This window comes from Prionailurus viverrinus, chromosome C2, assembly GCF_022837055.1.
Source record: "Prionailurus viverrinus isolate Anna chromosome C2, UM_Priviv_1.0, whole genome shotgun sequence".
NCBI classification, from domain to species: domain Eukaryota; kingdom Metazoa; phylum Chordata; class Mammalia; order Carnivora; family Felidae; genus Prionailurus; species Prionailurus viverrinus.
Genome location: NC_062569.1, coordinates 93,996,017 through 94,023,526, shown reverse-complemented (window position 1 = coordinate 94,023,526; position 27,510 = coordinate 93,996,017). Strand labels below are relative to the sequence as shown.

The window sequence follows — 27,510 nt, the reverse complement described above, 5'->3', positions numbered from 1 at the left end:
AGTCTCCTCTAGTAGCATGATTTTTGCCTTACCTCTGTAACTTTGGGGAGCACCTGGCAAAGCACCTGACACATTTTATGTGCTGTATAAGTAAGGGTTCTCCAAAGACACAGAGTCAATATGTATATGTATGGAGAGAAAGAGATTTATTCTGAGGAAGTGACCCACCTGATTGTGAAGGCTGGCAAGTCCAAATCTCTGGGGACCCAGGAAAGAGCAGATGCTGCAGCTCGAGTCTACTGACACAAAATGAATGAACCTTTTAGAATTTCTAAAAAAGAAAAAGGAAGAGAGTTTTATTCAAGCTCAAGTTAGGACAGCTGCCTGAGATACACAGTCTTCACAAAGAAGAGAGTGCTCCAGTAAGGGAACATTTGGTGTAGGGTTATATACATTTATTCACACAAAAAGTTACAAATAATTAGATGAAGAACATTTCAGTAAGTTGTAGGCCTTGTCCTAATTTTCTAGTATATGCAAGGGGCTATCTGACTTTAATCATGTGGGAGCAGGGAAATTTCTTACTTTTTCTTATCTTTTATGCTCAGAATGCACCTCTTTGGTTATTTTCTTCAATGAAGCAGATGTACAATGTGTACCCTGGGCAGAAATAGAGCCCATGCTTTGAGGTTTTGCCGAATCAATTTGACTTGGTAAATGTTAAAGTACAGCTTCCCTAGAAGCATGGGAGCCTGGCCCACAAACATTAAAAGTTGAAAACTTCCTTTATCAAGTCAGAAGACAGTCTGCTGTCAGACTTCCTACTTCCTTGCTGGAGGTCAGTCTTTTTTCTATTAAGGCCTCCATACTGAATTGGTCAGGCCCGATTCTGTCATGGAATATCATCGGCTTTACTCAGTATCTACTGATTTCAATGCTCGTCTCATCTAAAAAATACTTTCACAGAAACATCTAGAAAAATGTTTGACTGAATATCTGGGTATTATTGCCTAGCCCAAGTGAATATGTTCACCAAGTCTTCTGAATTGAATTGATATGTGGACAGCTGCTTTGGGCTTCCAATGTCTCCTGTACTAGCTTTTTTCTGGTTTCTTCTAAAAAGCCTTTACTTCATCCCCCTTCCCCCAACTTTAATTCATTTTAACAAATGTATATTGAAATCCTATTCTGTGGTATGTTTACCTTTGAATCTTTTAGTTATTTTGCGTCTGCAAGAGTTCAAGGGGCCCTGCCTATTAACCATTTCCTGTTAGCGCTCTCTCAATCTCTTTTTTTTTTTTTTTTTTTAGCTCTCATGCTTTAACTAGGTGTGGTATTACACAATGAAGACACGAAGTGGCAAAGACTTGTTTAATAACCTGTTTTTCAGTTATCTGTCCTTCTGTTTCCCTTCAAATGAACCAGTTTTGACAATACTGCGGTTGGAGAGCAACTGAACTTCAGGGCCTCATTTTCTTTGTATCAATATGAAAGGGAGTTTATGCTAGAGGCATTACCTTATCTGAGCATTTGGAATCAATTATGCTAAAAATACTATCACTAATGACAGAAATGCTTACAATGTAAAGCTTAGTGGTTAAAAATAGGATAAAAAATTGTATATACAAAAGGATCCACATTTTTTTCAAACACATGTGAAAAAAATAAAGATTTTAAGTATATACAGTATGAGTGATGAAATGTGAGTGATTATGTTTTTTCTGTGTTTTCCAAAATTTCTTTACACGTATAATATGTAAAAATTCTAATTGTGAAAGATTAAAAGTTTCCCCTTAAACTTCTCCTGGCAAACTCTCCCATTATCCTCTTGAGAGGTAATCATAATCATTATTAACAACTTGATGTGTATCCTTTCAGTCATTTTATACACACACACACACACACACACACACTTTTTTTTTACATAAGACCATATATATTCTTCATTCTCAAATTTGATATTTTTACTTAACAAAATATCTCTAAGTTCTTTCCATGTGAGCTTGATTATTTACCCAAAGTCTACTGACTTAAATATCCGCCTCATGATTTTAAACAGTTCCATAATTATGCCATGATTTAGGAAAATGTAACACAAACTTACTTCCCTGTAAACAGATATTGAGGTTATTTCCAACTTTCAGCTATTAGAAACAATTCTGCAAAGAACATTCAGGAACACTTATCTTCATGAACAAGTGTGGGTACTTCTTTTGGAAAGATTTTTAGAAGCTTTCCCAACATTTCTGCTGAAAGTATGCATTACTTTTATCATTAAAAAATGTAAACATTGTATTAAAAAATTTTTTTTAAATATCATGAGTCAGCAGCCTAAAATGAGATCACATGGCTGGGTTCACTCCATGAGAGAGGGTCCTATGTCAGAGCATATACCTGGTAACAGTTGGTCTTTAATGTCTGTAGGATATATAAAGATCACTCCTGGACATTGTTAACAACTCTTTAAGAAAATTACCATTATTTCCACCTTACAGATGAAACATCTCAGAGATTAGATTTGAGTCCCTCAAGTTTGTTTCTCAGCAAAAGCCTCAAAATGGCAAATAATACTGAATTGGTGACTAATGAAGATACTTGCAATATGTCTTCCTCAATAAAACTGGGGGTGGGGAACTAAATCTTCAATGTCTCTGTCTTTCCAGTATCTACACTAATGTCTAGCACTAGTAAAATGCCAGATAAATATTAGTTCTTGGCAGATTAGCATTCACTCTTTCCTTTATGAACAAAATCTTGATTTTTGTATAAGTATCCATCTCTCAGGGAAGATGTTTTATCCTTGATCAAAAAAACCCTCATAATCTAACAGTGATTGGTTTAGTCTTGGAGGGGAGCACAGGAGGAGGCTTTCTTAACAGTTTCTTCATCCTTAAAAGAAGACATGCTGTCTTTTCCCATTGGACATTGTCTGTTATTGTAATTGGACTTTATATCTGTCAGAGATGTCAGCTTGGGGACAAAGCTAACACAGTGAGACTAGTGGGGCAGAGAGATGAAAGGAACTGGATACTTGATAACAAATAATTAACCCTGGGGATTTCTGATATATATATCAGATATAGATATATATATATCTGAGATATATATATGTATTAAGATAATCTAGATATGTGTAGACATTTTGTTATATAAGATAATAAGTGTCTTTATTATTTAAGCCTGGTGAGTATGGGGAGTGTTGGGGGGGTATAGAAGAGTGTAATGGTTATTGCAGTTATTTGGAGCCAACTGACAGATTGTTCTTTTGGTTTTCCTGACCATGTCCTTGATGTCCTTGATGAGAAACATTTTCCAATGTTTGACCAAGAAGAAAAAAGGTCAGTAGATGTTGTCAACCTTAAAAATAAAATAGCCAGTTATTTTACCAGCAAAATGAGTTTATGCAGGAATAGAGGAATTGCAATTTGGGACATGCAAACTCTGGTAAAACATAGTCAAGATCCAGAGAACAAATGAGAGGGCCTTGCTTTTATAGAGGAATGGAGAAAGTTGGGAGGGGTGGTTTTGAATGAAAGTTTATTAGAGGAGAGCCAGAGTTCAGGGTTGTGGCTACTTCGCAATGGTTGAGATGTGGCAGTTTCTCACTGGCTGGGTTGTTGCTGGGCAAGAAGAAAATCTTCATCCCTCTAGTTGGGGTAGTAAAGGAAGCTGTATATAAAATAAACTGTAATGCATGGTATATGCATACGAGCTTTCCTCTTCAGGGTGGCCTGACTCCATTTTGAATGAGGCTTTCTTTTATTCATCTTCACATTTCCCCCTTTTGTTCAAGACATTTCCTTGAAAGCATCACTGATCAAGAGTCAGTTTTTCTGCATGTAGTGATTTTGTCCCTTGGTACCGGGAAGGGCCTTTCCTGGTTGTCATGTCCCATGTCAGAGGGAAAATGCACAGGTTGGAGAAAACATTGAGGTCACATTTGAGTAACAAGGAAGGGTAGGGGGAAGAACTCTCAGGCATTTCCCATCTAAAGTTTATATCTTATCAGGGTCATAAATAACCATTGGAGATCATCTTGAAATGTTGAGTTGAGGGTGAGTAGCATCACCCTATTTGGTATGTTGCTTCTACAAAGGTTTGACAGGTAACGGGTACAAAGCTTAAAAATTATTATACAAAACAGAATTAAAAGCAATGTGACAAATCCAGTTTGTGAGATGGTTCTAAACTGGGAACCCCAACCTGAAGGTAACCAGAAGCCAAAGACCATGGATCATTACATGAAATTTATTATAGCCAATGTGCTTATTCCCTAGTTTTATGCAGTTGGGCATCTACTTCCCTAGAAGAATTTATCCATGTGCAACAGGTGGTCTTGCCTATTCAAACCCTTCCTTGTTCAGCACGTAGATGATTGAGGGCCATTCAACTATCCAAAACTACTTTAGGCAGCGAGTCACGTGACTGTGTTTGGGCCCCTATTGTCTTTGTTATGGTTGGTTAACTCTCCCAATATCAGGGACAGATTTCTGGTCATGTGTTCATTGGTACTTACTCTGGTCCAAGGGAGAAAGTCTTTTCCTCCAGCAAACCCAAAGTCCTGAATGCCTTCTGGAAATTCCTGTTTAAGATGGCTGTGGAGGCTTAGTGGGGTAGACCAGTGGTAGGCTTCTGGTTTGTTATGAAGAGAAAACAGAACAGTAAATACAGGAAGAGCATATTGTCCTTTGATCCTCCAGCCATCATGACAGTGAGCTGCCCAAGTATAGGGGCCATTGCCAAAACCTCCTCATATGAGGAGTAGCCAAGTGGAGTACATAGGGCTCTCTCACAAGTATTAGTATTTATGGACCCTTTGGTTGGTAATGGAGTGTTACCATTATTATTACATATTGAAAGTGTTATTATTACATATTGAAAGACCACCCGAATACATGGGTTTGAAAGCAAGCCTACAAATAGTCTGATTTATGCTAAATGCTGTGCAGTATCTTTTATGTATTTTTTAATGGATCTCATTCTCCCACTGCAGGGTTGGGTTAAATTGAGGTAAGGAACACAGGCATATGGATTTAGTATTCTAACTTTATAAAAAGGACCTGTGGAACAATTGGGCATACAGTGGCATCTGGGATTTCAGCAAAATTCATTACAGGTTGAACTAAGGAGTCACTGCTATAATGTGTTTTCTGATGGCAAATCTAACAATTGGAGCAGTTTCCCCCTTTTACATGGGATTGGCAAATGCATACAATGAAAGAGAGATTGAAGAAAGGGTGAAAATGAGCAAGGGAAAGAAGGTTTATAGGCCTTGGCTGGTTATCTTAGGAAAGCTGTCTCCTTCAGCTTCCATCTGCTTCAACTCCTGGAAATCTTTACTTTCAGGTCACCAGTTGATGTGCAGGCCCAGTTGGGGTTTGGTGTGTTCTTTAGATGTGACACATGGATCCAAGGGTTATTCCCTAGAGATTGGCAGAATTGGGGTTTGTAAACAGCCCCTGCTAGGGGTTGTTGCAATGAAGTTGAAGAGAGTCTAGTCTGTCTTTTCCAAGAGAAAAAACCTCTGGGTTATAAGGAGTAATGCTTGAGGTATTCACCTCCTGGGAGTGTACTATGGAAAGATGGTTCTACTAAAGCATGGTTATTTTCAACAAAAGCAATTAGGTCTTTATACTATTGAAGTAGATCTTCCTTTAATCAGCTGTATATCAAAGGACACAGGAGCCAGGTGCATTGGGTGCCCTGTGATTATCAAAAAGGGTGCAAGTGTATGAGTTCCGGAAGGTGTGGACCTAAGACTTAGAAGGACTGATGGCATTGCCTTTGGCCACAGGGTTTTGAGGAGTCTCTACAATTTTTGCCAACTGAGTCTTAATGATGCTATTGGTACATTTAACTAGATGTGAGGATTGAGGGTGGTAAGCACAAAGTGTTGTACAAGTGTCCAAGTAGCACAGACCTTCTGATGCACTTGACCAATGAAGTGAGTTACCCAGTCACTATGCAGTTCGAGGGGGGTTCCCCAGCTAGACATAATCTTTTCTAATAGGATTTTAGCCACAGAAGGGGCAGTAACTTGCCTAAAAGGAGAGAAAACATATGTCCAGTGAGAAAACATACAAACCATGACTAAAACATAATTTTATCCCTGAGGTGGAAAAAGCTGAATGGCATCCATTTGCCAAACCTCGAATGGCCCATTGGGGAATTTAAAGTTTCCAGCAGCAGCTGTATTTTGTATTTCTCTAGGTTGTATCTGGGGCAGGTGGAGCAAGCAAAATAAGCACTTTTTGCAGCTCTATAGGTATTTTCCCACCAGTATGGGTTCATAAAAGTTATAATTTTATCAGTGGACCAATGATTCAAAGCATGTACAGTAGTCAGAAATGGGAATTTTAAGGCCTCTGGTAGGACTGGGTTTCTATTTGGGCCAAACCAAACTTCTCTTTTTATTGAACCAAAAGTTATTAGATTTCTAATTTTGTTTTTGCATTTCTGGGGACAATTGTTGAGCCTCTCTAGCCATTTTTTCTAGATTATCATTGGGGGAACATCCTTTTGGACCATGACAGAGGCTTGGTTGTTGATTCTTTTGAGAGCAGTGTTCTTTTATGTATGTATGTATGTATGTATGTATGTATGTATGTATGTATGTATTTAATGTTTATTTTTGAGAGACAGAGAGTGTTTGAGTGGGAGAGAGTCAGAGAGGGGGACAGAGGATCTGAAGCAGGCTCTGTGCTGACAGCAGAGCACGTAATGTGGGGCTTGAGCTCACAAACTGCAAGATCATGACCTGAGCCAAAGTCAGACGCTTAACCAACTGACACTCAGGAGCCCCTAGAGCAGTGTTCTTGGTGGAAACATCAGCAAGGTGGTTTGGAATGCCCAGGGACCTGAATGACAGTGAAAGCAGCTATTAAAAGTATAGCATCTAATAATTGTATGGCACATAATAAGCCTCACTGTTTCTGTAGCAGTCCAAATTCATGAGCCACCCCAAAGGCATATCTACTGTCAGTATAAATATTTGCAGTTTGCCCTTGGCTAAATGTAGGCCTCAGTTAGAGTACAATTCGGCCTGCTGGGCTGAGGTAGCCAAAGGCAATGGTGCTACCCAAATAACTTCAAAAGGAGTTGCAGTTGTATAGCTAGCACAATGTGTATCATTTTCACCTTTTAAAAAGAAGCATCAGTAAACCGTGAAAGGTTAGCATTATTCAGAGCAGTTTCTTGTAGGTCACCGTGGGGGTCAGAAGGCGATTTGTCGGTATTAAGCAGTCGTGACAGGTTTCGTCAGTGGAAGAAGGGAGATGAAATAGCAGGGTTAAGGTTATTACAGTGAGGAAGAATCTTGGGAGAAGTGGTTAGCAAAAAGATTTTACAGGAGGTAAGGTGACTAGATGAAAGGTGTTGAGTATGGTGAGAATTTAGAAAGCTTCTACCACGTGGAGTACAAGAATAGTTGTAGGGGAGGAATCTCATGATTATTTCTTCAGTGGCCTTGACTGAAAGGACTGTGGCAGAAATGGCTGAGACAAGGAGAGGTACCCTTGTACCATAGGGTCTAGCTGTTGGCTATAATACTGTTTGGGTCAACGGTGGGCCCCATGTTTTTGGGTGAGTACCATAAGAGCATTCCCTTCCTTTTAACATAGAAGAGAAGTTGATAATTGGGATGTCCAAGGGAAGAGGGATTTATTAAGCTTTCCTAAGACTTTAAGTCATCTTAGTCTTCTTAAATAATACGGTCAGGTTTATAGATTTTAGTAAAACTTACAGGGATGGGCCACAAGAGAGAAGTCTGGACAATTTCTACAGTCAGTCGCTAACTATCTCCAAAAATCTCATTGTTGGTATTCGGTTTTTGGTTTTTGGTTAAGTTCAAGATGACATGAAGCCTATTTGGATCTAAATGTAGTCCTTATTCCAAAATCAGGTGCCCTATATATCAAACCTGAGTTTGAACAAACGACAATTTCTTCTTGGAGACTTTATGTCCCTTTAAGGCCAAAAGCTTTAACAAATGGATGCTGTCCACCTGTGAAGAGGCTTGAGCAAGGATCAGAGAAGCAAGTCATCTACCTATTGTAATAGGGCATAACCTCCAGGAAATTTTAGGTCATCTAGATCAGCCTTTAAGGTTTGTCAAAAGGAAGACGTTTCACATGAAAATATGCTCAACATCACTCATCATCAGGGCACAATCTCACACCTGTCAGAATGGCTAAAATTAACAACCAAGGACACAACAGATGTTGGCAAGGATGTGGACAAAGGGGAACCCTTTTGCACTGCTGGTGGGAATGCAAACTAGTACAACCACTCTGGAAAACAGTATGGAGGCTCCTCAAAAAATTAAAAATAGAGCTACCCTAAGACCCAGCAATTGCACTGGTAGGTATTTATCCAAAGGATATAAAAATGCTGATTCAAAGGGGCAATGTTTATAGCAGCACTATCAACAACAGCCAAATTATGGAAGGAGCCCAAAAGTCCATTGAATGACAAATGGATAAAGAAGATGTGGTATATATCTATCTATCTATAGATAGATAGATATATACCTACACATGTCTATACACATGTATATATATACATACACACACAGTGGAATATTACTTGGTGATCAAAAAGAATGAAATCTTGCCATTTGCAACAATGTGAATGGAACTAGAGTGTATTATGCTAAGCGAAATAAGTCAATCAGAGAAAGATAAATACCGTATGATCTCACTCATATGTGGAATTTAAGAGACAAAATAGATGAATGTAGGATAAGGAAAGGAAAAATAAAATAAAAAACAGGAAGGCAAACCTTAAAAGACTCTTACAGAGAACAAACTGAGGATTGCTGGAGGGGTGTTTTGTGGGGTGGTGGGCTAAACGGGTGACAGGTATTAAGAAGGGCAATTGTTAGGATGAGTTCTGGGTGTTATACGTCAGTGATGAATCACTAAATTCTCCTCCTGAAACCATTACTACATTATATGCTAACTAACTTAGATTTAAATAAAAGGTTTTTTAAAAAAGGAAGAAGAGGTTTCAATATTGTTGTTCTTCCCAAGTAAGGCACAGATACTAGCTGGCCTAATTCACTGGGATGCTAAAGAAGGCACTACATAAATCAACCACAGTAAAAAAAAAAAAATGCAATTTCAGCAGGGATGGAGCTAATAAAGTATGGGGATTGGTAACAACAGGGTGGTGAAGGATGACAACACTATGCCTCAGAGGTCCTGCACAAACCTCCACCTGCAGCCATTCAGTAGCATGAATGAGTCAGTAGTCTATCTAAGTGATAGCAAGGTCCACAGGCATCATAAAGTAAAAGGAAACTAATGGCTAAGAACACCACCAGTTATTTATATTCAAGCCAAAGACACACTTTTTCATGGATTTTTACAGAAAGAGCACTGTGTAATATGCAGAATATTTATGAACAGACATCTTAAACTGAAATAGTTATGAGTTTGATAGGGATGCTTATTAAAAATGTCCCTCACTAGGAAACTTTCTCTGACTACATCTTCAGAGGTTGAGTGAGTTGATTTTTGTAAAGGATCAAAAAGTCACTTTGGCTAACGGTGGAGGTAGAGGTGGGGGTTTGACTGGAAAAGGGCACAAGGGGACTCTCTGGAGTAATGAAAGTATTTTGTATCTTGATTATGATTATAAATATAAACTCATTGAACAGCACACCAAATAAGTGCATTTCACTACATGTAAATTGTATCTCAGTTGAAAACAAAAACAAAAACTCTCAGACTTAGTCTGGGTAGTTATAGCCAGAAAGATATAGCATAGAAAATTAAAGACATAGCAAATTAAAATTTTGGTGTATAGACTTCATACATATGGTGATTCTAATTCTTTTCAAAAGTGGCATTAATTTATTCAAACAAAAATACTGTTAGTTTTTCTTTGCTTTTATTTACTATCAGGATTCAAAACTTCTAAACTACCAAATAAATGATGAATTTACATTAACTTAATCCTGGGGCACCTGCGTCGCTCAGTACCTTGAGCATCTATCTGACTTTGGCTCAGGTCATGATCTCACAGTTGGGTTCATGAGTTCAAACCCCACAGCCCACTGCTCAGAGACTGCTTGGGATCCGCTGTCCCCTTTCTCTCTGCCCTTCCCCCTGTTGCGCTTTCTCAAAAAAAAAAAAATCTAAAAAATTATAAAAAATATAAAAATAAAATTAATCCTTACAACCACCATAAGAAGTAGATGCTATTATTTTCCTGTTTTATGCGATGGGCTCAGAACCCCGACAAAAGCCTTGCACTCCGTACCCTTTCCCCAGTACTTGGTCACACACTGGCTCACCAGAACCCAGAAGAGCTGGTCAGAGGAAAGGCCGAAGCGTCATTAATGGGCTACAGGTGAGTTATGGACACTCGGATTGAGAGTCTGGCTCCCTGAGCCCTGACATTCCGAAATGTCAGGCTCTACCCAGCCCTGTCCCCAGCCCAGGTAGCCAGTGACGCAGGTCCCGTTGCCCCTGTTCGGGCGCAGAAGACCACAGCGCTGCGGGGAAGGCGAGGAGCAGTTGTCCACGGTCTGTTGAACCTGCGCGCGGTTCCCTAGCGCGGCTGCGCGGCTCCGCCCTTGAGCTGGGCGCTCCGCTCCGGGTGGGCAGTGAGTCACCACACACCGGATGCAGCCAGGCCCTCCGCGCACCCTGAACTTTCGGCGCTCGGCCCCTCCCTGGTCCCGCGCGCGTTTCAGTACTCGGCGATCAGGTACTCCTCCCCGCCGTCCTCCAGCACCTCAGCCGGCGCCCTCCTCCTGGCAGTGCCCGGGCCTGCCTGCCCTGGGTCCTCCAACTCGTCCTCGGGGACGAGGACCCGCAAGTCCAGCCCAGCGTTCCAAGAGCGCTCGCCTTTCCGGCGGTGAGCAGGTGCCCACCCCGCCCCCCTGCCTGGGCGTTTCCCACCCTCCTCCCCACCAAAGTAAGTAAATAAAACGAAATCAAAAAGGGGAAGACTGCCAGGAAGAAGATGTGCACAGACCGTAGTTTTGAATTTATTCGAATTTATAGTTTGGGGGTGAAGAATGTAAATGGCAGAAGAGTTTAAGGAATAACTGTGTTCTGAAAGCAGGAGTGTGACATGTAAATGTTAACATGTACATGTACATGTTAACATTTCCAAGGAAAGAGATGGTCATCGATCCCCCCGCCCCCCAGCTTGCAACGCACAAAAACACACATTCACAAAAAACATACATTCGGGTGGAGCTAGAAGGAATTGCAGAAAAGAAGCTGAGAGCATACCGGGCATTCAAATTTGGTCCTCAAAAGCCAACTAAGCTTAGTCTCTGAAGGTCTCAGCGCAAGATGGGACCCTCCACTCTCCTATTTACTGATGGGAAAGTTGAGGTCCAGAGTGGGTGGTTTGTCCAGAGTGATGCACCTGATTCTTGGCAGAGCCAGATCCAGGAGCCTGAACTCCAGTTCCTAGGCATCGTTTATAAATAATAAAATATGTAAATAACATTTTATAAATACCCTTTGTGAGTTGAGAAACTCAGCAAGATCCGTAACTCGGTTTTGGTATGCTCAACCCATCTTCATTATTTACTCTTCTCCAGGTGCTTGCCAGCCTGCATTCCCTGGCCCACAGCAGTGCAACTGAAAGGGGACTCCTGGAAGTACTAGGACTTGAACATAACCCTGAGTAAAAGGTTTTAGGTAAGTGGAGGGGAGGAAGGGCGTGGTGGGTTCCAGGAAAGAGCTTGAACTGAGGGGGAAGTTAGCAAGCCCAACTGCAGCTAGGCACGTTTAAAAGTGCCTGGCCTATTCGAGTAGAGTAGGGGCAGATGGTGAAGGGCTTTGAAAATGAATGCTGCAGGCGATACGATACAACCAGAAATTGGAAATGCAGCTACAGGGAAACCAGCACTTCACCAGGGATTAGATCCATGGAGGGAATCTGAGATCCCAAGACTGTTTAAGTCAAATTGTTTAGCAGGAAGACAAAATTAAAATATTGCTGTTGAAAGGAACGTGGTGGGGAGAAAGTATTCTAGTTGAATAACAGAAAAATCTTTTCCCCTGGTTGCATACGAATAATAAAAATGGTGCTTAGTAGGTGGTAAACACTGTTGTAGGTGCTTTACAAAAATTTATTTACTTCTCACAATAAACTGGTGAGGTTGTTACTATTTTTGTCACCATTTTAGAGATGTGGAGGCTGAGGCACAAAAAGGTTGCCCAAGGTAAGTAGATCTGTGTTGAGGCAGAGTGGCCTGGAACCAGAAGATTTGGGTCTCAGTGCCTCCATTCACTGGTTGTGTCAATTTACCATCTCTGAGCCTCAGTTTTCTTATCTGTGAAATATATACACTAATCCCTGCCTACTACTGAGGTAGAGAATATGCAGGTGCTTTGCAAACTGTGCATTGTGATGCCAGTGGAAAGTACCATTATTTAATAAAGGAGGGATGCACTTCCAAGGCCAAATCCCAACTAAAAAGAAAATGGCAAGCTTGGTTCGACTTGCAGAATTTAATGGGCTTGCCACTCAAAGAGAGGCAAAGATGGAATCAGTTAAAATTGTTGGCTGTGGAGTCAGATGGACCTAAGCTGGAATCCCAGTCCTGCCACCTATTAGCTTTGTGACCTAAGACAAGGCACATAACATTTCTGATACTGTGTTATCTTGATGATCCTCAGTTTACTCACGTATAAAATGGGTCTAATACTTTCCTCATAGAGCAGTTGTATTACATGAGATGCACTTAATACAATGCCTACAATTAGTAAGTGCTCAATACAATGTAGAGGGGCCCATTATTTTTTCCAATTCTTTTTCCTCATCCTCTGTATATCTTAATATTCCCCCAGACACCGCCTCATCATGTGTGAGGGACTGATGGAGAGGTATGTGGCTGCCATGGTGCTGAGCGCAGCTGGAGATGCCTTAGGGTACTTCAATGGGAAGTGGGAGTTTCTTCGGGATGGAGAAAAGATTCACCAGCAGCTGGCCCAGCTTGGTGGGTTGGACACCATAGATGTGGAGAGGTGGAGAGTCAGCGATGACACAGTAATGCACCTGGCCACGGCAGAAGCTCTTGTGGAAGCTGGGAAAATCTTGGATTTGGCTCACCTGTATTCCCTACTTGCTAAGCATTACCAAGACTGCATGGGAGACATGGATGGCCGAGCACCTGGTGAGTGCAGGCACTGGAGGTCCTGGCGGTGGAGAATAAAGCAGCCCCAAGGCAGTCATTTAAAATGTTGATTGAGATGTAAACATCAAGGAGACAGTTATATTTTGTAGTTGTGACAAAGATAGAAACAACCCAGATGTTCTTTAATTTATTTATCTGTAGTGACACATTCACAGCCTTTTAAAATAATGCAGATAAATATTTACTGATATGGAAAGATATATTAAGTTTAAAAAGAAAAAAAGGATTACAAAACACATAGGGCATCCAAAGGCTCATTGTTGCTCTGGGCCCATTGCTCCTTTTCCGAGGCTTGGTGCTCCTCACTCTAGAATACACAGCCTCTTTCTGACATTCAGGATCTCTAATCCTCAGGTTCTCATTGGGTTCTTTAAAGGCTTGGGCTTGGAGTCTGATGGGTTTTTTTTATTAAATTTTTTTTTCAACATTTTTATTTATTTTTGGGACAGAGAGAGACAGAGCATGAGCGGGGGAGGGGCAGAGAGAGAGGGAGACACAGAATGGGAAACAGGCTCCAGGCTCTGAGCCATCAGCCCAGAGCCTGACGCGGGGCTCGAACTCACGGACCGCGAGATCGTGACCTGGCTGAAGTCGAACGCTTAACCGACTGCGCCACCCAGGCGCCCCGGAGTCTGATGGTTTTGATGGGGCCACTGATTAGCTGGTTATGTGATTTTGAGCAAGGTTCCTAATCAAGCTCTGAGCCTCAGCTTATTTATTCATTTTTTTAAAATATTAATTTATTTTGAGAGAGAGAGAAAGAGAGCACATGTACATGTGCAAGCTGGGGAGGAGCAGAGAGAGAGAGAGAGAGAGAGAGAGAGAATCCCAAGTAGGCTCCATGCTGGCAGAGCAGAGCCCGACACAGGGCTCAATGTAACGAACCGTGAGATCATGGCCTGAGCTGAAATCAAGAATTAGATGCTTAACCGACTGAGCCACCTAGGCGATCCCTTTGCTTATTAATTTAAACAAGAGAATAATATGTTAAACCTACCTTTTTGAGTTATTGTGATGTCTCAGTAATAACTGATAAAGACTCCAAGAGTTTGGAGTTTGGGAGCGTTCATCATCATACTTTTTTGGCTTTCCCTTTCCATCAAAGAAACTTAGAGACTGATCTTGGTTCTGTCTTCCTGCCAGGGCCTTTGCTTTGGTTACACTGACCCTCTGCTCTACCTAACTCTTCTCAGGGGGTGCTTCAGTGCAGAATGCCATGCTACTGGAGCCAGACAAGGCCAATGGCTGGAGGATTCCCTTTAACAAGCACGAGGGCGGCTGCGGGGCTGCCATGCGTGCTATGTGCATCGGTCTCAGGTTCCCCCACCATGGACAGCTGGACACGCTGATCCAGGTGAGCATCGAGAGTGGCAGGATGACCCATCACCACCCTACAGGCTACCTGGGAGCTCTTGTTTCTGCTCTTTTTACAGCCTATGCTGTGAACAACAAGCCTCCCAGGCAGTGGGGAAAAGAAATGATGGAGGTGCTACCAGAAGCTAAAAAGTACATTATCCAATCAGGCTACTTTTTGGAGAAGAATCTTCAACACTGGTGAGTTGGTAGGCGCCCGCTCCTGCTAGAAAATGATTGCATCTGTGTGTGCACAGGTATGCACACATGTGCCTAGAATTCATAGATCAAAGCACCATCGTGGTTCTCACCATCTAGTTTTGCTGTCTGCTGGGTTCAGCACCCCCAACTCCAGCCCACCTGCTAAGGATTTCAAGTTCAGTGCCAGCAGTGGTTGCCACCAAGTAGCCAGGTGAAGACCTCAATGAGTAGTTAACACCTGTGGTGCTTCCCTGTTGTATAGGGATCCTATTTTGTATTCCACCTTTCTATAGTTTTTTGGCTATCCTATACTGCTATGAACTTCCCTGCTTATTTCCTGGAACTTGTTTATTCAGTGTTGTCTTGACACGCAATATTTTGAAATTTTTGGTTAGAGTGCCCAAGAGATAGGCTTTTTTCACCAGCTAATTAATAAGGGGTAAGCCACAATTTCCCTTTTTTGTGAGTTCATGTCACATCACCTTTCTTAGAATAAAAATATCCAGAAACTTTCTGCTGAAATCACTTAATGGTCATGATGTTCCAAAGTTCTATCTTAAAAAAAAAAAAAACACAATAGAAGTATGTAAGGAAATGATGTGTTAATTAGCTTGACTATAGTCTTTTCACTGTGTATCAGTATATTAAATCATCATGTTGTATACTTTAAATATATACAAGATTTCTTAAGAAAATAAAGTAAAATAAATAAGTTCCACCCTTGAAAGGTGACACTTGACATTATTCTCAATTCAGGAAAAATAGACCTTTATTTCTCACCTTTACCTTGCTATATATCTTCTTTATTCAGCAACAGCTATCAATGCCTTGTTTATATTAATCCTTGGCAAAAATTTATTGAATGAATGCCACTTAGAGCGCATTTTTATTTTTTAAAAATGTTTATTTATGTATTTTGAGACTGAGAGAGAAAGAGAGAGAGTTGGGGGAGGGGAGAGAGAGAGGAGAGAGAATCTTGATGTGGGACTCAGTCTCACAAACCATGAGATTATGACCTGAGCCAAAATCAAGGCTCAACTGACTGAGCCATCCAAGTGCCCCTCCTTTGATTTTTTAAAGCATTTCTTTAAAAGTTTATTTCTTTTGAGAGAGAGAGGGAAAGAGAGAATCCCAAGCAGGCTCTACACCATTAGTGCAGAGCCCAGTGTGGAGCCTGAACTCACGGAACCATGAGATCATGACCTGAGCCAAAACGAAGAGTCGGACCCTTAACTGACTGAGCCACCCAGGCATCCCTCATTTTGATTATTTAATACAATTTTGATATTAGTACAAGAAGTTGAAGTCATCTTGGAATTTTCTCTATTCATACATTTATCTGCTACCTTTCCTTATGGTTTTCAAATTTATTTTTTCAATTGACTGTAGAATTTTTCCTTCCTACAGGTCCTACTTCCAAGACCAATGGGAAAAATACCTAAAACTTAGAGGGATTTTGGATGGCAAATCAGCCCCTACCTTCCCCAAGCCCTTTGATGTGAAGGAGAGGGATCAGTTCTATACCTCCGTGAGCTACTCTGGCTGGGGTGGCAGCAGTGGACACGATGCCCCCATGATTGCTTATGATGCCATCCTGGCTGCAGGAGACTCCTGGAAGGAGCTTGCCCATCGAGCCTTTTTCCATGGTGGAGACAGTGATTCTACAGCTGCTATTGCTGGCTGCTGGTGGGGAGTTATGTATGGTTTTAAAGGAGTGAGTCCCTCCAACTATGAGAAACTAGAATACAGAAACCGGCTGGAAAAGACAGCCAGGGCTTTGTATTCTCTTGGGTCAAAGGAAGATACTGTAGTTACCCTTTAGAGAGATGTGACATCATTTCTCATGGTTTCTCCTCTTATGTAGTCCAGTTTCTTTTCATTTTTTCCAAAGTCAAGAGTTTTAACCTTGTACTCCAGGAATTTTGAGGTAACATGTCCCTTGAGCACCTGAAGCTTGTCTTTCCAAATTCATCCTGTCCCCCCTGACTCTGTCCCTCTTTCTGTCCTTTATCTCAGTTGATAGAAGTCAGTATCTCCCCAAGCTAGAAGTCTCATGGCCCCATATTTGAGTCTTCATTTTCATCATCTAATCTTTCACTAAGTTTTTTCTGTGTGTTTCAGGTTGAGTTCTCCAAAAGTGGACTTGGAGACAAAGATTCAATAACAAGTAGTTTATTTGGGAGGTGATTCCAGGAAGCCCTGGTAGGAAAATGGGAAGTGAGACAGGGAGGAGAGGGGAGGGAAGCCAGCACAAGGTGTGATGAGCAGGTCAGCACTCTGGCCAGTTGGGACTAGTCCATCTGGGTTCTCTGTAAGGCACTCCTCAAGAGTTGTCCCACCCAAGGGGCAAGCAAACCTGGGGTGTCCATCCGTCACCTTCCATTTGGCATTGGTTGAGGACCACTCCTAGGGACGCTAACTCCCTGGTACTTCTTGGCCTGTCTTTTGTGCAAGCCAGACACAAATGTCTTCAGGCAAAGACTCAGAGGTGCTTGCAGTGGCAAGCTGTACAGTGCATGGGAAGAGTGAAGGAGGTATGTGGGGTCCCAATAGCATCTGCCAGATGGTCTGCCTCCTAAATGTCCTTCACATCTGTTACTCTTTTACCTTCTTGCACCAGTATTTTTCAGTTGGATTTCTGCAGTCCAGGGTACTCAAGTCTGGGGAGATGCTGCTCCAAGCTGTACTCTGTACTTTGCTGGCCATGACACTTAACGAATTTCCAGTTTTGTTGTTTTCTCTTGGCTTGTCTTTATTTTCATCTAGACACAACCTAGCAAAGTGCCTGGGAACATGGGAGGTACTTGATCAGTATATATTAAATGAATGTTGTTAATCACCTCCTGTCTGGTCCCTTAATTCCAGTCTTGCCTTCCTCCTTGCCCTCCAGAGTTATCTTTACAAATCAGTCATGCTGAACTTCTAATCATGTTCCAATGAATACTCACCCCCTTTCTCCATTTCTTAATGCTCTTCCCTCTCCTTTTCCACCTGGTAGATGCTTACTCATCCTTCAAGCCCCAGCTCAGGTAGAACCTTCTGGGTGAAACTCGCTGTGATTATTTGGGCACTTGGCCACTTTCTCCTCATATACCCACAGCCTTGTCTCCAGGCTTATCACCACACTGGTCCTGTTGAGTGGTGATTGGGTGTCTTCTGAGGACAAACTCAGGTTCCTTGTGAGGAATTATCTTATTCTCTTTGTGGCCTGTCTGCTGGCCCATGAGAGACATTCAATAAATAGGAGGTTCATCAAATTGTGTTGATGTGAATGCTTTCAACATGCGGTTCCACATCTGTTTCAGACACATCTGTTCAGACACCTGCTACTTCACGGTTGCCCAGAGTGACCTGTGATGCACTGTGAGAGACGGAGAGTCTGATGCTTTAACCATGCACATGTGCTGACCTACACAGCTCTGTATTTGAAGCAGGACTCAAGCAAGGACATGGAATTTATTATTCTTTTATACATAAAGGGAGAAGGAAATTCCTAAGTTCATTTTCTGTCTCAAAAAACTCTCACACACATTTATATATTTCAGAAAACAAACACGTTTTATATATTACAAAAGCAAAAACAGGTTCTTTGGTAAGACAAGCAATTGGAGTTGCAGACGTTCAAGCATGCTGGGCTACAATTCACAGAACACTGTCATACATCTTAAATTCAGATGTCTTAAAAGACTCCTTTGTATAAATATTCTGAGCACAGTTTTAGAATAATAGAAAACACATACAAGATTTATACAAGACATACAACATTTATACAAGATTCCTGAGCAGAATATTAAGGTGACCCTCATGACTGCTTTCAATTTCCCAGTTGGTAAGAACTGACTTTATAGCACAGAATAGTGTGTGCCTTTCTGCAGATGTAAGACAAGAGGAAACATTTCTGGTTGTTCTGAAGTGTCTTTTTCCAGTAGTTAGGAGCCTAGAATAGACAGAACACTAGAGTTCTATTAGCACTGGCCAAACAGTAGACCTGCTTAAATCTTACAGTATAGAAAAGAGCAGAAGAGCATTTTAACAAGTGGAATCTGAGGCATGACCTGTTTTATCTCTGTAGCTAGTTTGGTAAGTCACCTGAATTTAGTAAGAAGCAAACATGATTTTATTTTTCTCCAACTACTGCCTTTACAGTACTGTGTGGAAGCTGCTTTTCCTGTCCCTTAGAATATCACATTGTTTTTGGTCCTTTGTTGGGGGTGGGGGTGGGGAGTGTATTAAAAACCCAGTCCAGGGGTGCCTGGGTGGCTTAATCAGTTAAGCTTCTAGCTCATGATTTTGGCTTAGTTCATGATCTCACAGTTTGTGAGCTGACAGCGTGGAGCCTGCTTGGGAGTCTCTCTCTCCCTCTCTCTGCCCCTCCCCAGCTCGCTCGCTCGCTCTCTCTCTCAAAATAAATAAATAAACTTAAAAAAAACAAAACCAGTCCAGTATTTTTTTTTAATTTCAACTTTATTGAGGCATAATTGACATAAAAGATTGTAAGATATTTAAAGTGTACATTGTGGTGATTTGATACACATTTAAATTGTGAAAGGATTCCTCCCATCTAGTTAATTAACACACCTATCATTGCACATATTTATATTTGGGGGTGGAGTGGGTGGTGAGAACATTTAAGATCTACTTTCTTAGCAAATTTCAAGTATACTATACAGTGTTATCCACCGTAGTCACCATGTTTCACCTCATATCTTCAGACCTGCTTCATCTTACAGCTGAAAGTTTGTACCTTTTTACCAACCTCTCTCTATTTCCCCACCTCCCAGCCTCTGGCAACCACTTTCCTACTCTGTTTCTAGGAGTATGACCTTTTTTAAAGATTCCACATATAAGTGATACCGTGCAGTATTTGTCTTTTCTGTTTGGCTTAGCATAATGCCGTAAATGAAGCCCATCCCTGTTATCACAAATGGCTGGATTTCCTTCTTTCTCATGGTTGAATGATATCCCATTGTATGTATGCATATACTCCATCTTCTTTATCCATTCTTCTGTTGATGGACACTTAGGTTGTTTTCATATCTTGGCTATCGTGGATAATGCTGCAGTGACACGGGAGTGCAGACCCTTTGGGACCCTGTTTTCATTTCCTTTAGATTTATACCCAGAAGTGGGAATCCCAGCCCAGTTTAATCAATTCTAAAACTTCCGTGTCATGCCCTCCATGCTCCCCACCTCCATCAGCCCTGGGCCCAAGGGACTTGGAGGAGAAAAGGGGACATTCTTCCCCTGTCTCTTCTGAGGCTCCTTGCTCCTCTTAGATGTTGCCCTGAGACCATTCTTATTGGTGGAGCACTGGTAGGAAAGGCTCAAGACAGCTGTCTTCTGAGGAGTCCCCTCAGCCCAAGGGAAACTCGTCCTTCCTGCTCCTGTCCAGCAGTGGGAGTGCAGGCTTCCCACCTGTTGCTGTCTTACATTTCACCCATCCCTCTTAAATAGGCCTTGAGAGATCCAACTTGGAAATAGATACCCATGCCCCCTTGATATGGTCACCTTCAATTTCAACTGGTAGGCTCTCACTGGTTGTGGAGGGTAAGAAAGAGCACCACCTCCCCTCCTCTTTCAAGAAGGTAAGAGAGAACCCCCACAGAACTTGACTCTCTATTTTCCATTCAAATCACTGGCTTCCAGTGGAGGGGAGGTGGGAAGAGAGGTCTGATAACAGCAGTTCTGTTACCTTCTCCTATATCCTACTGGGATTTGTCTTTCCAAGTCCTTCCAGTCCCTTTAGGATACAGTGGAAGAGCTGGGGGAGAGGGGTAGGAGGGCGAGGACTTAGCATTTGTTATTCCCCAGGTAGGACTTCAGCCACAACTGGAGACAGCAGAGAAAGACTTTAGAGATCCTGCTATGTTTGTTTGAGACAATCTGTCTTCATCACAGGCGCACTTCAAAAAGAGTTCAGACTTTCATACTTTCTTCTCAAACCTCAAAATCTCTTCAAACTTTACTCTCAACTGGCAACCTTGCTTGCTATTTCTCTGAGAAAAGAGAAGCAACCAGAGAACAATTACACACTCCCCTCACCACCTCTGCCCACCACCTGCATCTGGCTCAGGGTGTCTATCTTTGCTCCTACTGTGAATGCCAGGTGCCAGTGTGTGTGTGTGTGTGTGTGTGTGTGTGTGTGTGTGTGTGTGTGTAGAAGAAGGGAGGAGGAGAATAGAGGAAAGAGATAACGTAATTATATGCATGATGTTGCAGTAAATTAAAAAAAATGATCTGAGGGGCGCCTGGGCGGCTCAGTCAGTTAAGCGTCCGACTCTTGATTTCGGCTCAGGTCATGATCTCACAGTTCGTGAGCTGGAGCCCCATGTGGGGTGTGGAACCTGCTTGGGATTCTCTCTCCCTCTCCCTCCACCCCTTCCCCACTTGCATGCTCTTTCTGTCTCTCTCTAAAAAAATGATCTAGCACACAGTATGAATTTATTAGGCTTATCAAATTAATATGTGTGTACTAAAAAAGAGAAAAAAACGTGTAACATTACAGGGATTAATTATATATTTTTGACCTGCTATATAATGGTGCTTCATTTGCTTTGTTACCTAAGATTGCTAGATGTTATCTAGAAGTCTTGGCAGTATTTTTTGTAAGAGCTGCAAAATTAGCATTGGCCACATCCACCCTCCTCCAGGCTTCTTCAGCCACCATATTCTCCATTTACTCCCCTCTATACCTCTCCAGGGCAAGTAAATGTGCTTTTTGTTTTGTTTTGTTTTGTTTTTTAAACAGCCACAGAGCTACTGAGAGTGAGGGGGAAGGAATAGAGATTCTGATGATTTCACAACTAACCAGCCTACTGGATCAGCTCCTCATGGGATGGCTGCTGGTATCTGGTTAGGGATCCAGGGGTCAACAAGATAGGGCATAGTGGGGAGCCTTCCCATCATTTTCCATTTTGGGAGTTTGGGGGTTAGGAGAAGTGACACCTAGGGTATCCATTTGGAGAAGGAAAAAGAAAAGGAGGAAGAAAAAGTTACCAAGTGTCAAGTAGTTTATTACAGCCCATTAGCAGATGAAGAAATTGGGCTCAGAGAAGCTTCCATCTGTCCAAAGTCACATGTCTAGGGTGAGAAGGAGCCGGGGTTTAAACCCAAGCCACGTGTCTCCAATCCTATCATACTGCAACTGTTAGCTGTAGTTAGAAAGTTTGCCTTAGACAAGGCCAAAATGGAACCCAAGAGTTACATGGTGATGTCAGAAGCCTGTGCCCTCTCTTCACCTTCTCACAACTATGAGGGGAAGTCAGGGAGAAAGCTCGTTGAGGCTTGATCCACATTTGGGTGCAGGGGTAGGGAGGGGCAGAGCAGAGCTCAGGTCAGACTGTGAAATGGACAGAGTCTTCACTCTCCCCTAAGCTTCCCTGCCCTCCCCAGAGAGCCTCCTCTTCCTCTGACACCAAGGAGACCCCATCCAATGCCTGGGCTGTGACTGGGACTCCTCTCTCTACATTGTGCTTGGTTGCACCCGTCCCATTTAAGGTTCCTACTTCCCTTTTTTTTTTGGTCTCAGTGTCATCATCTATAGCAGCTGGGTGTTGTCCGGCAAGTGCTGTCTCTCAGGGTCTCTGGGCCTGGAGCCCATGGACTCCAGTTTCCCTGGATGATGCTGAGGCAGGTGGTCCTGCACACAGGAGAACTCCAGCAGAACTACTTGAAGAGTACTGTACTAGATGACGAAGGGGAAAGGGAAGGTGCTCTCTAAGTGTCAGCTGTATTAATGCCACCCACAAGGAATACTGTGCTAGAATGACTGGAGTAGCTAGCTTGGTGTGCCAGCTCTGGCTGTGGTGTGAGCGGCTATGAAAATGCAGCCCTCAATCTCTGGCCCCAGGGACCCTGATTGATTCACGGTCCCAGTTGCGGCCTTTCTGGATCTATCCTCATCTTTGTGCTGAGACTGACCCCAGCTAGTGACTGAGCAGGGTGGAGATGCTAATCAGGTTCATTACTGTAAGACAGGGCTTCGTTAATAAGAAACTTCAGCTTGGGGCCCCAGGATGGTTCGGGTCGGTTAAGCGGTTAAGTGTCCGACTCTGGGTTTGGCTCAGGTCATGATCTTGCGGTTCAAGCCCCACCTCCGGCTTTGTGCTGACGTTGCAGAGCCTGCCTCGGGTTCTTCCCCTCTCCCTCTTTCTCTGCCCCTCCCTGCTCATGCTTTCTCTCTCTCAAAATAAATGAATAAACTTAAGAAAAAAAATCCTTAAAAACAACAACAACAACAACAACAACTTCGGCTTGAACATTCCCCATTGCCCTTGCCAGAACATTCCAGGAACTGGGAGGCAGTCCAAGACTTTTCCTATGTCATCCATTTCCTTTCCCCTCTTCACAGGTGTCAAACTTGCATCATGGTCTAAAGACTGTCTCTGCCTTCTTCAGCTTCCCTTATTCCTCACAGGTGTTATCTCCGGTAAATCTCTTGCCCATCTAGCCCCATCTTGGTGTCTCTTCTCCGAGGAGCCAGACTACCACACCTGGCGTGGTCGGTGACACCAGAGCAGCCTTCAGTAGTGCCCTATTTATCGCTCCTCTCCTTCCTGGTGGCAGCAGTGCTCGAGTAGTGGGATCATGTGCACCAGGGGAAGCAAGGGCTTCCCTCCAAAATCATTTTATCCTCATCTTGGGCAGACCTGGCACAGCCATGATGACACAGCGCCAAGGCTTCCTTGGGGACTGTTACTTTCTGGTGCACAGGTGCGGAGCATGGCCTCTGGGATTAGTTCGTCCCAACTCTACATGACCTTGTGCAAGTTACTTAGCCTCTCTATGCTCTAAGGCTGTACACACCTCACAGAGCTATTGTCCAGAAAGTGTGATAGTGCCCTACTGGCAGGTTCCACCTCGTAGCGGTACGCTGCAGTTTAAGGAGTGCTGGGCAAGTACCTTGCCTTCCCCATTCCCCTGACCTGCCCAGAACTAGCTCTCTGTGGTTTCTGCCACTCTTTTGGGTGAAGAGGCCATGTGGTGTGCTGGAAACGCCCTGGTTACAGGCCAGCGCAGCCACGTCTAACAACAGGGTTGCAACGGGTCACTTTCTTTGTCTACTGTTCAGTTTCTTCATTCTTTATTTGTAAAAAGATGAACGTCTCTTTGAAAGGAAGGTACTGTCAGAGGCAAACTTCATATTTTCCACTCTTTCTGTTAAATATACACTAAACACATATTATTGGTCCAGTTCTATTCTAGGCCCTGGGGATTCAAAATGAAAGGAGAAGGTCTTTGACCTCAAGTTGCTCAGAGTCTTCCTAGGGAGATAAACATGTCCACGATGATTCTGTGGGTTTTGTCATCACCTAGAGATAAAAGACTTCTGCCTGGGTTTTTACTAACATTTTATAATAGGAAGTGGGAGAGGGGCAGGAAATCATTTCCTGATGATGTTTGGCTCAGAGAGGAAGGACAATGTGTTTCAATGTCCCCTGCCTAAAAAACGAAGTGTATTTATTTTCATTGGGAAGAAGAAACCAAAAAACTGTGGAGGTTAGACAAATAGGGAGAGTTTATTTTTCTCTAACAGGTCATGAGGCCAGTTAATAATCAGCGAGACTCAAGTGAGTGTTGGGTATCCAAAACTTTGAGAGACGGGCTTCTGTGATCTCTTTTGGCATTAGGGGTCAGCTTCACTCCAGCTCTGAGACCTCCAGCTCAGCAATGCCCCCCGGCCTAGGGGACAGAAGCTTCTGTTCGTGGGGACTCCTTTTGTGGCTCAGCATTGGAAGTGCAGGTAATTCGGGGGCTCGGGCCTTAGGTGGAATTTCTTTCAGTCAGTGCTTCTATTTCTCAAACCAACTATTTATATAGTGCTAACATTTGGAGGGTCCCCTAAAAGCCTTCTCTTCTCTTGAGATGAATTTAGAAGAGGGAGGGAAAAAAACCTACAATCATAAAGGGACTGGTAACGACCAGGATACTTTCTCAAGTCCCCTAAAAGCTGCATTAATCCTTTCACCCGGCACAAGACTGTAAGAAAATAATATTGCATCAGTTCCAAAATATGACTTACATTCACCCTATAAATATCCACTGTACCAAGATATATTTAATTTTAAATTAAAAATTTCCAGACTAACCAAGATTTTGCCACTGAGAATGGTGGATGTCCTTGCTAATCCACTACCCAACTTTTTTGATAGATGTGGGAAATGTTGCCTGCAAAGAAGTTACAACTATTTATTAATATGTGAGCATGGCTGGTTCCCCACCTCTCTGCCAATACTTCACAGTATCAAACATTTTTCATATTGTCAACCTGATGGAAAAAATAGTATTACATTGTTGTCTTAATTCTTATTTCTTATTATGATTTGTGCTTCCAGTGTCTTGTTTAAGCAATCATACTATAAAGGCAATTTTTCATATTTTCTTCTAAGCCCTAATGGCTAGCCCAATCAGACTAAGATCACTAGGGACAAATCCTTTAATCGTGGTGTATTTTTAAATATAATACTGAATTTTATTTTGCCAAAATTTATTTTTACTTTTGTATATATTTATATATTATTTTGATTATATGTCCATAGAAAATTTACCTATCATTTTCTTTTCTTGCATTACCCTTGTCCAGTTAATACTAAGATTATTATAACCTCATGAAATAAGTGTCTATTCTATAAACAGTTTATATAAGATAAAGACTATTTGTACTTTGAAGCAGTGCAGTTCTCAGATAAAACCATCTAGCTCTAGTATACTTTAGAGTCAGAAAAACTCTTGATTACCAATTTAATGTTTTGATGCTAGTTTTATTTGGGCTTACTATTCTTGAGTCAGTTTCACTAAATTGGATTTTTCTAGAAAATTATCTATTTCTTCTAAGTTGTCCAATGCATTTGGGAATTTTAAAAAATATCTTTTTATCCTTGACATTCTGGTGTTATACTATAATGTGCCTAGTGTAGATTTAATTTTTTTATCTCGCTCATTACCCTGAGTACAAGTTTTGATTGGAGAAATCATATCTTTAGTTGTGGAAAATTCTAAATAATTATCTTTTCAAACTAGTGCTTCTTCTCCCATTCACTTCCTTTAGAGAACAGCTACGAGATAAAAATAGAATCTTTCCATCTATTGTCTGTACTTTTTCTAAATTTTCTTTTTCTTTCTAAAATTTTCTTTTACTTCTGTCCTAAACATTACAGTATTGATTCCCTTTTTATTTCAATTGTTATCTTTTTCATTTCTAATTTCCTAACCAGGTTTTTTCTATAAATCTTATTTTATTATTTATTTGTGTTTTTATTTCATAATTTTATATGCTCTGTCTTTATTTTTATCCTTGTGGGTTCTCAGCATATTTATTTAAAAGTCTATGTCAAAGGCTTTTAAAAACTTATTTCACCTGGAATGAATTCATGATCCACTTATTGGCTTTATTGACTATCTTTGTAAACATTTGATTTCTGTATAAATTTAGATATTTTGTTTGCAGGCTTTTTTTTTAAAGAAAACTCGCTATTGAAGTACAACATATATACAGACAAGCGCACAGATTATTAATACACAGATTAATGAATTTTCACAGTGAATTCACTCACCTGTGTAACCATCATCCAAATCAAGAAATAAAACATTACCAGGTTCTTAAAACCCATTCCACATATCCCCTCTTAATCACTACCACCCCAAAGATAACTATTATCTTGACTTCTAACACAATAGGTTAGTTTTATTTCAGTGTCAATGAGAAGTTTGTTTTTATGGCCTTCCCCACCTCTACCCCCCACCCCCATTCCTTCCCATCTTTAGACTCTCTCCTCCATTTGGCGGGGGGAGGGGGGTTGTCTCAGTTCTTCTTAGTGAGGCCCTGTCTTTCCATCCTGCCTTCCTAAATAAACCTATAGCCCCAGGTAAAAAGTCAATAGCTACTTTTTTGTTGTATTGCTTTTGTTTTTAGCTTCCTTTATGGAGTTGGAGAGCTTCGCCTGGTGCTGACCTTCCACAAAGCACTGACACAAAGCACTACTGGACCCCCCTTACCTCACAGAGCTGAATCCTCACAACCACTGTCTTCTCCCAGAACAGGAACCCAGCACCATATTGCAGTTCTGTTCTTGTTCTTGCCCACAGAGATATAATCTTTATATTTGAGATCATCTATGTCTTTCTTCTCTTTTGATATTCATCTATGATTAGTCTTTGGTTGGAAAGGTGGTTAGGGAGAGGGGATATCGGAGTATGATTCACTGTGCCACCTTCCATACTCTCGAATGATAGAAAGTTTTATTATGTATCTGCAAATATTGTCAATTTTCTCTCCTCCTTTTCAAACTTTGTAACTTTGATTCCATTTTATTGTCTTGTTTCCCTGGCTTGGACTAGAACTTCCAGTACAATATTTCATAGAAGCACTGATAGCAGACATTCTCATTTGTTTCCAGTTCCAAATGGAATGCTTCTAATGTTTCGCCTATAAGTATGGTCATCAGATAGGCTCTTGGATAATGCTTTTTCTTAGGTTAAGAAATGTTGGATATTAAATTTTATTGTGCTTCTTTCTTCTCCATCTATTGAGATGAGCATATGGGTTTTTCTCTTTAATTTTTCATATGTGAAGTACATTAATATATCTTCTACTGTTAAGCCATCTTTTCATATCTTGGATTAAACCCTGCTTGGCCATGATGTATTTTTTATGCATATTATCTTTGATGGGCTTAGATTTGCTGGTAATTTACCCAGGGTCTTTATGTCTGTGTTTAATAGTGAAATTGGCCTTTTGTTTTCTTTTCTCCTTCTATCCTTGTCCAATTTGGATATCTTGGTTATTTTTGTAGAATGAATTTAGATTATCCCCCTTTTCTATTGTCTGGAACAGTGATAGGAATTGAAGGAAT

The 27,510-nt window shown here is 41.6% G+C and overlaps 2 protein-coding genes across 22 annotated transcripts in view; one reads left to right on the top strand and one right to left on the bottom strand.

The window, feature by feature from the left end:
• The window catches only part of CD80 (CD80 molecule), a 43,174-nt gene extending 32,616 nt beyond the window's left edge, over positions 1–10,558 (bottom strand). For 2 of the 10 annotated variants that reach the window (XR_007155800.1, XR_007155801.1), the window contains exons 1-3: positions 10,238–10,531; positions 4,457–4,572; positions 169–271 (exon numbers count right to left, since the gene is read on the bottom strand). The gene's annotated coding sequence lies outside the window, so the exon portion shown is untranslated. Of the gene's footprint in view, positions 1–168; positions 272–525; positions 536–4,456; positions 4,573–10,237 lie in introns of those variants that run through there. The other 8 variants (XR_007155798.1, XR_007155799.1, XR_007155795.1 and 5 more) reach the window with 7 other exon arrangements.
• The window catches only part of LOC125175425 (ADP-ribosylhydrolase ARH1), a 43,545-nt gene continuing 26,562 nt past the window's right edge, over positions 10,528–27,510 (top strand). For 5 of the 12 annotated variants that reach the window (XR_007155791.1, XR_007155789.1, XR_007155790.1 and 2 more), the window contains exons 1-5: positions 10,528–10,863; positions 11,504–11,603; positions 12,759–13,084; positions 14,299–14,659; positions 24,289–24,401. Coding sequence is in view for 9 of the 12 variants with exons in the window: in XM_047875978.1 (XP_047731934.1) it covers positions 12,772–13,084; positions 14,299–14,659; positions 24,289–24,401 (787 nt within the window). In the remaining 3 variants the exon portion in view is untranslated. Of the gene's footprint in view, positions 10,864–11,503; positions 11,604–12,758; positions 13,085–14,298; positions 14,660–16,066; positions 17,917–24,288; positions 24,402–27,510 lie in introns of those variants that run through there. The other 7 variants (XM_047875975.1, XM_047875977.1, XM_047875974.1 and 4 more) reach the window with 7 other exon arrangements.